The 13,188-nt window shown below is 32.4% G+C and overlaps 1 protein-coding gene across 1 annotated transcript in view; it reads left to right on the plus strand.

The window, feature by feature from the left end:
- Fkbp14 (peptidyl-prolyl cis-trans isomerase Fkb14) overlaps positions 1-8,998 on the plus strand; it is a 60,270-nt gene extending 51,272 nt beyond the window's left edge. Inside the window, exons 2-4 of the mRNA XM_077444889.1 lie at positions 6,578-6,666; positions 6,828-7,015; positions 7,198-8,998. Coding sequence (XP_077301015.1) covers positions 6,578-6,666; positions 6,828-7,015; positions 7,198-7,383 — 463 coding nt within the window. The 3' untranslated portion in view covers positions 7,384-8,998. The remainder of the gene's footprint in view (positions 1-6,577; positions 6,667-6,827; positions 7,016-7,197) is intronic.
- The last annotated feature ends 4,190 nt before the right edge of the window (positions 8,999-13,188 follow it).

The raw sequence follows: 13,188 nt of genomic DNA on the forward strand, positions 1-13,188 counted from the left end.
CATATTTAATAAAATAAATACACGCGAACGAAGCGTACAACCAATCAGCAAGAAGTGGACTAAAACGTTTGACCAATAAGAGCAACGAAGATACATTCTATGTATCCGCTATAGGGATGTGGCGTGACGATCGATCGTGTCGAGGAGACGCGGGGAAGCGGGGTAGCGTCTGACATGTGCTCTTGATATTGAGCACCTGACTTGGAACGGGTGATGTTAGCGTCAGATGCGCTGTGCGCGAATGTACACAAATACAAACATCCAAACACATTCATTCATCATTTCGAACGGGTGAACGGGAATGCGAGCACTCAAAATTTTACTATTAATACGTGCGCGTGCCTATAAATTACCTTACATTAAGTTTATATGTAACACGCAACTTTATTTTAATTCGTGTACTAATTACTTTCCAAAACCACCCGTTGAAATCAACGGGCACAACACGTATGTTTAACATTTAATTTCGAAAGAGACTTTTTATGTAAGTAGTTTTGGTTGGGAACATCGAAAACAAGTTAAGGTTTCTATGACGACGATTTGATTGGTTGAATATTATTTTTTTTCGATTCAAATAAATTTAATAAAAAAAATGAATATTTACTGTTAGATTCGCTATGTTTAAGCTGCTTATATTACAAATACTGAGCGAAGCCGGGTAAAACAACTAATCTTGTATAATTTTGTATTTTAAAATCCAACATTCCTTATCCAGTCATTGCACTTGTTTAATATACAATTACATATATTGTTTTACAGTTCAGTTAAATTCGATATATGCAAAGTTGCATTGAAATGAATGTCAATGAACTTCTTTCAGTTGCATATTTATGTAATAATGTGCGGCATTAAAAAAATTAAAAATGTTTGAACGTCAAAACTACATACATATGTTGCCATTTGCATAATAATTATTTTTAAAATATAAATAAAAGGCGAATCAAAAGCCAAAAAACCAAAAATATATTGAAAAAATAGCCAAAAAAAAACTTCATACATAATCATACGAAATCCTTATTTCAAACCCTCGAATACAGTTCTGTGTATCGAGTAGTAGTCACAAAACTCATAATAATACATATTCGAAAGCCATAGGTAAATCTGCCCAACCAAATGTACATATGTACATACATACATGCATATCCATATATATATATATATATATATATATATATATATATATATATATATATATATATATATATATATATATATATATATATATATATATATATATATATATATATAATTATATATATATATATATATATATATATATATATATATATATATATATATATATATATATATATATATATATATATATATATATATATAATATATATATATATATATATATATATATATATATATATATATATATATAATATATAATTTTATATATATATATATATATATATATATATATATATATATATATATATATATAAAATTGTCCTAACAAATGCCCTGCACTCCGTTAAAGACGTTAGTGTTTTAAGTAAAGTAGATATAGGTAGCGATCACAGATTAGTCCGTGCCAAGATGGCCATTAATATAAATTGCGAACGTAGGAAATTAATAAAAGGATGCAGTAACTCTCCAGATTTCGCTCAACTAAGGTCTAGGAAAAAGGAATTCGAACTCGAACTTGGAAATCGATACGGGAAATTAAACCCAGAAGCAGACATCGAGGAATTGAACACTGTAATTAGTTCGGTTCTAACCTCAACAGGTAAGAAATTAGGTGGATTCAGGAAACAGATTAAATTAAGCAAAATTTCAGCGGAAACAAAAAACCTAATTAAGCATAAAAGGAATTTAGATAGGGATAATAATAAGCAAGAATACAATCTAGTAAATAAGGAAATTAAAAAGAGAATAGTCAGGGATGTCAGGGATTTTAACAGCAAGCTAATAGAAAATACCATTAAGAATAACCGTAGCCTGAAAAAGTGCAATCAGGATCTTTTCTTAGGCAAAAACCAAATGATCGCAATCAGATCAGAGAGCGGAGTAATAATTAGGAATAGAGAAGAAATCATAGACAGAGTTTACACGTTCTATGCAAAACTATACGAGAACGACAACGGCCAATTCCCCGCTCTGGAATCGACACACGGCCAAAGGGTTCCTGCAGTATTGCCTAGCGAAGTAGAGGCCGCGCTAAAAACTGCAAAGAACGGTAAAACCCCAGGGGAAGATAATATTCCCATTGACTTACTAAAATGTGGCGGCCCCCCCCTAATTGATATCTTAGCTAGGCTTTTCAGCAAATACATCCAGAACCAAGCTATACCAGAAGGATGGAATAACGCAACTATCATTTTAATACACAAAAAAGGCGACAAAAGCGATATCAAGAACTACCGACCCATTAGTCTACTTTCAGCGGTCTACAAGCTCTTCACGAAGGTTATTACAGAAAGGCTGAAAAATATCCTCGACGAGAACCAACCTATAGAGCAGGCAGGGTTTAGGGCAAATTTCAGCACAATGGACCACCTCCAAGTAGTTGGCGAACTAATCGAGCGCGCCAACGAATATCAACGGCCATTGTGCCTAGGTTTCGTCGATTATGAGAAAGCCTTCGATACAGTTAGTCATAATGCAGTACTTAACGCTCTAAAAACACAGGGAGTGCCGGAACCCTATGTGGGACTGTTAGCTGCAATATATAAGAATGCCACAGCTTCGGTTAAAATTTTTTCAGGTACAGATAGATTTAGCATAGGAAAAGGAGTAAGACAAGGAGATACAATCTCGCCCAAGTTATTCAATGCGGTGCTTGAGGGAGTTTTCAGGAAATTGGATTGGGATACAGCCGGAGTAAGCATCAATGGTCGCTTTTTGAGTCACCTTCGGTTCGCAGACGATATAGTTTTAGTAGCTCGTGATTCAGCTGACCTACTTATCAGACTAACACAGCTGGACAGGGAAAGTAGAAAAGTAGGATTAAAAATTAACGTAGATAAGACTAAACTAATGTTCAATAGTTATTGCATGCCTGATAGCATCCCCTTAGATGATAAACCAGTAGAAGTAGTAAATAATTATTTATATTTAGGTCAAATAATTGACATGTCTGGTAGTAAAAATGAAGAGATAAAGAGACGTATGAAATTAGGGTGGAGTGCATTTGGACGGATGAATGCTGTTTTTAAATCAAAAATGCCACTCTGCCTGAAGAAAAGGATCTTTGATCAATGCGTTTTGCCAGTGATGACGTATGGATGTGAAACTTGGACACTGAACGCCAAGATGCAAAATAAAATCCAATGCACTCAAAGAAGTATGGAACGCTGTATGCTTGGCATAACGAGGAAAGACAGGAAGCGGAACACGTGGGTGAGAAATATGACAAGGGTAGTGGACATAGTGGATAGAGTGAAGAGATTGAAATGGCAATGGGCGGGTCACGTAGCTAGGAGGATGGACGAAAGGTGGACAAAAGAAGTGCTTGAATGGTACCCGAGAGAAGGCAAAAGAGTAAAAGGAAGACCGCAAGGAAGATGGGTGAACGAAATTAGGAAAATGTGCGGAATGAGATGGATGAGTGTTGCGCAAAACAGAGACGAGTGGAAGCGTGTTGGAGAGGCCTTCATCCAGCAGTGGATGGCGAATGGCTGTAAATGATGATGATGATGATATAAAATTGAATGTCTGTGTGTGTGTGTGTGTCTCAAATAGGCTCCTAAACCGCTGAACCGATTACGATGGAACTTTCCGGATTTGTTGTATGCATGTCCGGGAAGATTACAGTGAAAAAAAAACGGGAAAAAACCTCTTAATAATAATATTCGTAATTACAATTTTACTGACGCGAAAGTAAAGCTATCCCATCCCGCCTTCAACGCATCGCGCCGCGAGTGACAATAATCGCGCCACGCCTACCTCGCACTCGAATGTACTGACCATTCAGGGCTGTACCACAAACACACAGCGGATGGCCCACGTCAGCAAATATATCTATACCTATATATAAAATTGAATGTTTGTTGAACTGGAACGAGAACGGGAACGGGAATTGCACGCGTTATTGTGGCATTGCAACGCATGCCGAGTTCAGCTACTGCACTACTAAAAGTTTGAATGTAATTTTTCTTATTATTGTATCCTCAGTGGTTATTGTACGTTAAATTCCCACCCGTTCGTGTTAATATTGATATATAATCGAGATTTCTTTTGGAATGGGAAATCGTTTTGAAACTGAATCGTCGATTTTCCGACTTCCGGTTTGACGATAAATCTCTCTGGCCGGCGGATAAATAAAATTGCGCTAAGCACCCGACCCTTATTTATATGACGAGCTTGCTCAGAGTCATAAATAGCAGTTTTGTAGCACTCCACCGTTTCCTCGAAGCCCTCTCCGATTTCTACCGTCACTTATCCAAATGGGAATCCTGGAAAAAATCAATTTTCCAGCTAGTATTTTATTCACCGTGCATCTATTCTTCAAACGCTGACCGAATTCTGTTAAAATTAACTTTGTTAGCTTATACCGTTCGAGTCTCATGAGTAGAGCCCGGATAACCAAGGTGCCGTTTATTGTTCAAATGTTGTAAATGCATTGTTTTGCCGAACCTTTTTTACAAAGCATTTACAACAATGGAACAATGTGCGGCACCTTGGCTATCAGTAATCTACTCATGAGTGTGCTACACGGATTTAATATACGGCCAGTTCTACTGACCACATCTACTGAAAGCTTCTATACTGAGGTTCAAATCGAATGTTTTAAAACTTGAACTGTATATTTATTGATATGGCGATTTTCATAAGAGAAATAAATTTTCAAGGAAACGCATTTATCAAAGCATTGAATTTTCAAAGGTAATATTAATTAAATAATAAGTTAAAATTTTCAAATAGGATGAAATTTTTTTTATCAACCATCTTAAAATAAAGCAGTTCTCTTGATACAGTTTTAGACAATGTAATAATTTCATAAAAAATTAAGAGAAGAGTTGAAATGATTCTCACTCTATTCCTCGACTTATAGTTACTATACTTATAGTTATAGAAATTAAATTAAGAATTAAAAACATTAAAAAGAATTTTGAAGAAATAAAATAGAATAAAAACAAACTCTATTTATATAATACTTTATATAACTATGTAGGTATAATATAAGCGAACAAATTAAACGTCGATTTTATAAAATAAATGTGCATTTTAAGCAATTTAAAAAAAAAAATTTACATTAAAAAAGTTTCTGTACATTACAAAATATTTGTCTGCATTTCTAAATGACGGATACAGATTGCATTAGAATCTTTGTTTTGATCATTAAAAAAAATATTTGCTGCTTAAAAAGCGGATGAAATCTGTATTAAAATGACAGATGAACTGTGTCGGCAACGTTGCGAATACCAAAATACGAACCGACAACGACCAACGCTTCTCTCTGCTGGATTCCTTCTTTTTTACTCTTCGGCTTGCGACCTTCGACACCCACGTCCTTGGCTTCGACTATACGACCTGACATCATCATTCATATTCATACGTAATACGTAACCATTATTTTGAATAAAAATACCATTAATTTTATTTTACTACCGCCATCTATGTATAAAATTAATGACTACGAGCGTCACCGAGATTAAAAATTTTCGACCTTGATACGCTTCTTTTTTGCACCATCGTAATGGCGGAGGATCCATTTACTTATATTGATGACCAAAATGAGCAATATCTTTTCATTTTTATCTTTTTTATTATCTTTTTCATTTTTTTTATAATATTTGTAAAAATCTGTTATTGGACTCGGATGTTACATATATTATATATTTACTATTTGTTTTTTATACATATCTATGTATGTACATCCTGTTGTCTGTTGATTTTTCAATAAATAAAATAAAATAAAATAAATAATACCAAAATATTTTATTCGATGCGCAATACGAGATTGTTTAATGCACCGAAAATAATGCAAATTTTTTATGCACACACATTTTTTTTAAGATACACAGTATTTCTCTCAATGCACAGTTAAATCGCACCCATAATATAATCATAAGTCTGATAAAAAAAATCAAATGGATCAAAGCCTTCATTAGAATGATTCAGTCTAAAATCTTTTTGGACTGAATTTTTAAATTACATATTTATAAAGCTTAATCAAATAAGCGACACACTTTACGAAAAACCATTTTATTAGTTTATTTAATTTACAAAATAATACATACATATTCAAATTAATTTTATACTATAAATAACTGATCCGTCACTTAACATCTTATGGTACATATGTAAAAAGATGGTTTCTATCGAGTATTGCATCATTTTCATTTCATCTTCGAAATGAAAATGTTACGCTAATATTACGAAATTAATTCAATTTACTTGAGTAATATTTAAACCATGGCAATATACTTAAATTTTAAACAATATAAAAGCAAACTATATGTCATTAATCGTATTATAAATTTTACAAGTTTGCTAATATTTTACATAACAGATCTATGAACAATGCAATGGTGTAAATATTGTACAATTAGTTTTTCAAAATATGTAAATATATCCATATAAGTAGCTGAGAATATTATTACATGGATTCTTATTTAACTTTCAGCTATGACCGCGATCAACCCTTTTCATTCCAACTTGGTGTTGGACAAGTCATCAAGGGATGGGACCAAGGATTACTCGACATGTGTGTCGGTGAGTATCCAAATTATAAGACCAATCAAATTAAATTAGTACATTTATGCCTTATTTCATCTCAACTACCTATCTCTATTAAACACACAAATACATCATACAATTAATTAGCACAAGTTGTCTTATTTCATGTCCTCAATTTTCATGTTTACAATTTCCAGGAGAGAAACGTAAATTAACTATTCCTGCTTCACTCGGCTATGGAGATCGTGGAGCCGGCAACGTTATACCCGGAGGTGCAACCCTCATCTTCGAAGTTGAGCTTATCAACATCGGTGACTCCCCACCAACCACCAACGTCTTCAAAGAAATCGACTTCGATAAGAACAATATGCTGTCTAGAGACGAGGTTTGCTGATCAAATATATATTATAAAGTTATTTATCTTCACAAAAACAAACATTCAAATACACTTGAATACCATTAATGTATAATAGTAGTCTGTAAGATATGTTGTTTTGAAAAATCTTCTATACTGTTTGGATTATTGGTCATATTTTGTATGCTTTAAATGTAATGTATGTGTTTCAGGTCAGCGAGTATTTGAAGAAGCAAATGCTCGCCGCCGATGACAGCGAAAATCCAAGCGAAGAAATCAAAAACATGCTTGAAGATCATGACAAATTGGTAGAAGAGATTTTCCAACACGAAGATAAAGACAAGAACGGATTCATCAGTCATGCTGAATTTTCCGGACCCAAACACGACGAGTTGTAAAAACAACGACGAAATATAAGCGAAAAGGAAATACAAAAAAAAAAAAAAAGATAATTTAATATTATCAACAAAAAAAAAAAAACCAAGAACTCCTGTTTAAATGAGAAAGTAAAAAACAAATAGGATATATTATATATGTATATGTGTTAGTAAATGTTCATTTAAAACGAAATAGATTAAACACAATTTTGTATTTACCGATCACAATTATTCATTCAATGTTTACAAGGAAGCTGTATCTATGAACCAGAATTACGAAAGTAAAATCAATTACGTTAATTTCTCATTAAATATACGAAAACCTTTAAATTGCCTAAGTTTTACCGCTAAATTGTAAAAACATATTTTTCATTCACTTTTGGCCTTATTAATTGTAAACAGTTACATTTTCATTTCACTACAACTTTTCTACGATGGGTATAGTTTTAATGATCAATTTGTAATTGAAAAGAATCATATGAACATTTGACGTGTATCAAATATTAAAAAAAAAAATAGTATTTATACGAATATTAATCGTCAGAGGGTATGAAAAATATTTTTCATACTGTCCATTTTTAATATCGAATTTTATATAAGTCAATTTTCAACGTGTTAGTACTTAATTAAGACGGTTTTAACGATGAAACCTAAAAAAATCAACTAGCATTATGTTTTTCCGCTTTTCTGCATACAAAATGACTCATCCGAGACTCGTCGCACCTGTAGTATACGGGCGACAGTACGAGTCCCCAAATTCATCTGTTCTATCTCATAAACTCTTGTTTGTATTTATATTATTAATATTTAGTAGATTTTCTATTTATTATATTAATTATACATATAATTTTTAATGCGTATCAATAGATCGGTGTACATAAGAAATATATCTGGTTAGAAATACATATATAATTTTGTTTTTATTGAAACATTCGATATATAATATAAAAAATTATATATATATATATTGTGTTATTCCTTTGAAATTTGTATTTTACATTCCGTGTTTTGTATTTTTATTTCAATTATGTTGTTTTTTTTTGTTAAATAATTTTTGTCCTTGTGAACTCTTCTAAAACACAGTTTTTATAATATTCAAAAGTGATTTTGTATTAAAGTTTGGAAAATAAATATTTTTGTTATTTTTTTTTATTTATATCCTTGTGTTTTGTACTTATATAAAGCTTCCTGAACTGATAATGTTTTAATTTGATTTTTATAACTAAACATAAGAGTAAATACATACTATAAGAAGACCAACAGAGCAAAAATTGGCATTAAATATTTTGATAAATATGAGGATAGGAAGTAAATTTATTATTAAGTTATAGCAAAACTTACTTATTAATACAATATCCTTGGGTAAACTGTTCATTTTAAAACCAAGTTCATTTTATGATAATAAATGTCATTAAAAGAAATGAAAATGACTGTCTACTTTTCATATTAATGTAGTGTTGGACTTGAACCAGAAGCTGATGTATGGGCTATGGCTGAGAAAGAAAATGTTATGGGAATGATGACTGATTTTGGGGAAGGGATGAAAGTAGCAGGGATGGAAGCATCAGTGGCAGTTAGAACTGCACTCATAGCGGTTTGCTGTTAAGCCCCGCATGTATTATTATAATAAACAACATGATTGAAAACTGTACGTGTTTGGTTTTAACCTCACCCACCACATCCCACCGTGGTCCTGGACAGCCCTATCTGCCAGGATTCACACCTTCATATTACATATCCCAGATTGAAATATTTATTTAATTTAAATTATACCAGGAAGGACTCACTTCCTGGCCAGAAACATTGTACATTTGATTGAACAATTTGACAGAAACATTGTATTATTAGTATTATACAAATTACATAAATACATATAAAGCAATAAAAAATACATATAAATTACATAAATACATATAAATGGTCAAATTTTTAAATTTGCAGCATTTTATACAATTCGGTGAAATTCGAGATTGCGGAAAACTCGAGATTTTGCGAGAAAATTGGTAAGGTTGCCAATTTTTTGGAACCGTTTCAATGAAAATCAGATAAGTTAGCAAACTCTGATAAGGAAACGATCGACCTGGAGTCACAAATCCAAGGTCTGAATCCAAGATATGAAGCTGTGACCACTCTGTTCAAAGCATTATATGCTAACCTCTAGTCTATTCTGCTGGTTGACTATAAATGACTATTACTTTATATTAACATTGTTGGTTCAAGTTTGTGAATAAAACATTTGCTTGATTTATTTCCTAATATTTATTTAGTACTACTTATATAAATATCGTTAATTTATTTCGACTCATTACTTACTACATTACATCATAATCTTGACTTAACTTATAGACGTGTATCTATTTGGTAATCAACTTCAATTAATTTGATTTGCAAATAGATGACCAGTGAGTTAAGGCACACACACTGAATCGTACGCCATGTACGTCCTCTGGCTTCCAGCTGGGAAGGGAGTTTCTTCAGGTCATTATTAATTCATACGATCTTATTTTTTCGAAGTTTCTCCTACATTTCTTCAAATATAGAAATTACCAGTTTTGATCACTGTCAAACCTATGTAATAAGTAAAGTCATTCAAATTATTTATTTAAATTATCAAAATGAATTAAAACAAATGGATTCGCATTATATTTAAGGTTAATTTTACATGTTTTTAGGTTATGTGACAAAACCAAGGCATATTTTTCTAAAGAATGTTTCTTGATACTTGAGTTATTAAAAACGTTAGAAAATCATGAATGCACATTTATGAAAATAAAAATATCGAATATACATAGATTCCAATATCACTGAGCAACAAAAAATCACACTGAATTCGAATATGATAATGATTTTTGTTGGTTCGCGATCGTTTCCGAGTTATGAGCGCTTAAAAAATGCGCAGTTTTTTGGCTTTTGCGGTCTTAAACTCAAAATCTAGTATTGCTGTGCTCAAAGTGAGTATTGGAATCAATAGTCAGATGTTTTTAAATTAATTAAATACATTAATACTAATAATAAATTAAAATTAATTAAATAAATTAAAATTAATTAAATAAATTAATAATAATTATAAATTAAAATTAAAAATATTTTTTTTAATAATAAATTTAATTAATTAATTAATTAAATAAATTTTCATTAGATGCCCCAAATTCTCGGAGACTTGTCAAGAGGAAACATTGGTAGCAAACAGTATATGTTGAATTTTTTTCTTTCGTTATTATATTCGTACATTTTGTTGACAGTGTTTTAGCTGTGACGTACATACATACATATGTATGTCGAATCAAAACGACTATTAGGTCGAAATCACACAGGAAGGAACTCGGTACATGGTTTTTTGTAGATATTTTTAAACATGCGAATAAATTGTGGCATGTCTTGCACATATTCATGGCACGCCCAGCACACACCGTCCCAAAATCACCCCCTGGAGTGTTTTCGGTAAAATTTTATCCTTGAATTTATCCTTGCTTGACAGTGATCGATAACGGTGTATCCCATATTTAAAGAAATGTAGGAGAACTCCCACAGCGGGGAGCCAAGCACATGACGTGCCGTTCTTCCCTGTGTGATTTCGCCTTTATAGTACGGTGAGCGCTATCGCAGATACACACACAGACACACAGAATGGGGATATTATATACATATGTATATGATGTTAATATTGGTCCACATTATATGTACATATGTATGCATAATCCCTATGTGAGAGATAATCATGCATATATTGACACGTTTTCGTGTCGTAACTATCACATAATATGTCGTCTCTCGCGTATATGTAGATGTATGTAGTTCTGTCTAAAAGTAATGAAAATTTCTGAAAATGCCAAGAAAAAAATGGTCACATTATTATCATGCTAAGACCGAATATCATTAGTGTTGTTGTGATGTAGTAGCGTCACAGACGAAGCACAAGTGACAGAAATAAACGTCAAACTTGCCAAATATTCGTGGGTGTGGTTTATGGGCTCCTTGGCTGTTGTACCAACGTAATATATGTTACGGCAAATGTCAGGATAATGTACAGATGCACCAGCAATTGTACACATTCACCAACCCGAACACGCAAATGTGAGTTTCAGTGTGCACATACATAAGGCTCAGTTCAGTTCATTGACTCAACAGTGCCTTGCATTTCTGGACAATCTATCTGAATTTTTTTGTTTTTATTTTGACTCATTTACTTTGGATGGCTTGAAAGCTATGGCGTACATGTGTAAAGCTGTCACACATTGGACTATACATACATATGTTTGGTATTAAAAACGTCCAGGAACCTACATACGATTAAACATCTTCATAGATATCTCCAGAAGAAACTTTTCAGATGTTTTTTTTCATAGATATCTCCTGAAGAAACTTTTCAGATCAAATACGTTATTGATAGAAGCATATTTCCTACAACGATTAATATACATAGTATAACTAGTTGTTTTACCCGGCTTCGCGTAGTATTTGTAATATAAACAGCTTAAGGGCGAAATCACACAGCGTGGGATGTGGGATGTGGTTTTATTTAGATTATATTAGAATTGTGGCATACATGGTACCATACCTGGTACGCTGAAATGTATAGTAGTAGTGTTTATCCTCGCTTGACAGTGATATATACCAAAACGACCCTATGGACCATTTTTGCTAAAATTTTATCCTTGCTTGAAAGTGATCGATAACGGTGTACCGACAAGTTCTTCAAATATAGGATAAAAAAGGTACAAACTACTTACCTACTTACATATAAACAATATAAAAACACCAACAAAAAAAAATTATTAATTAAATGAATTTTCAATAGATGGCGGTAAATGCTCAGAGACTTTTACCGCCATCTATTGGAAAGAGAAGTATAGGATGGCGCATCATGGTGCCCCATTGCTAATTTATATTGTGAACCTTTTTTTTTTTTGCTCTCTCACTTTGTAGTTTGTCTTCCTTCTTGGAAAAGCACCCTCCTGCGCTAATCTCTGCTTATAAGCAAACAGTATATACATACATAGAAGTTTTTTTCTTTTGTTATTATATTCGTACGTTTTGTTGGCATTGTTTTGTTGGCATTGTGACATACATATCTATATATGTCGAATAGAAACGACTATTATAGTACGGCAAGCGTTATCTTTCACAGACACACAGACAGACGGACACCGAAACACACATAATAGCGATATTATATGGGTATTTTTATTTATCATTTTATATTTGTTTTCATTCCCTACTATTTTTCCTGTTGTATGATCTTTTTTTTGTAATTTTTTACCTTATTTTTCTGCTTTTGCTTTTTGTTCTATGTATATCAATTTTTTTCATTAATTTTCTTATGTAGGCCAATGTGGCGCATTGCGTTCTTCCTATAATGCCACAATGGTCCAAAACTATTAAAATACAAATAAAAATATATGGTAATGTTTTGCGTTTAACAATATTTAAAAATATTGATGGCATGTAATACGATTGTTGGTGATAATGTGATTATTGGTCACAAAGCGCTCGTCAAAAAGTCACTAAAATCTCTATAACGGAACATCTAGCAGCCGAAAAGTCCATCATACTACCGATAACTATCATACTAACGAGAACTCGAGTGCCAAATATTCCGTATTCGCGATTTTCATGGCAAAAATTGTCTTTTGGGCGATCGCATTGTGACTAATAATCTAATTACCGTAATACGTTTATTCTACTTTTCCAAGATTCTAGACATATCGAATTAAAATAAGCGATAACAATTTGTGAATTAAGCCAAACAGAAATAGTGATTTTGGAACTGAAAATTTGACTTCCACTTTCAAATATAAAGGTCTGACCGCACTATACGACAACCGA

Source organism: Arctopsyche grandis, chromosome 2, assembly GCF_051622035.1.
Source record: "Arctopsyche grandis isolate Sample6627 chromosome 2, ASM5162203v2, whole genome shotgun sequence".
Taxonomy (NCBI): Eukaryota; Metazoa; Arthropoda; class Insecta; order Trichoptera; family Hydropsychidae; genus Arctopsyche; species Arctopsyche grandis.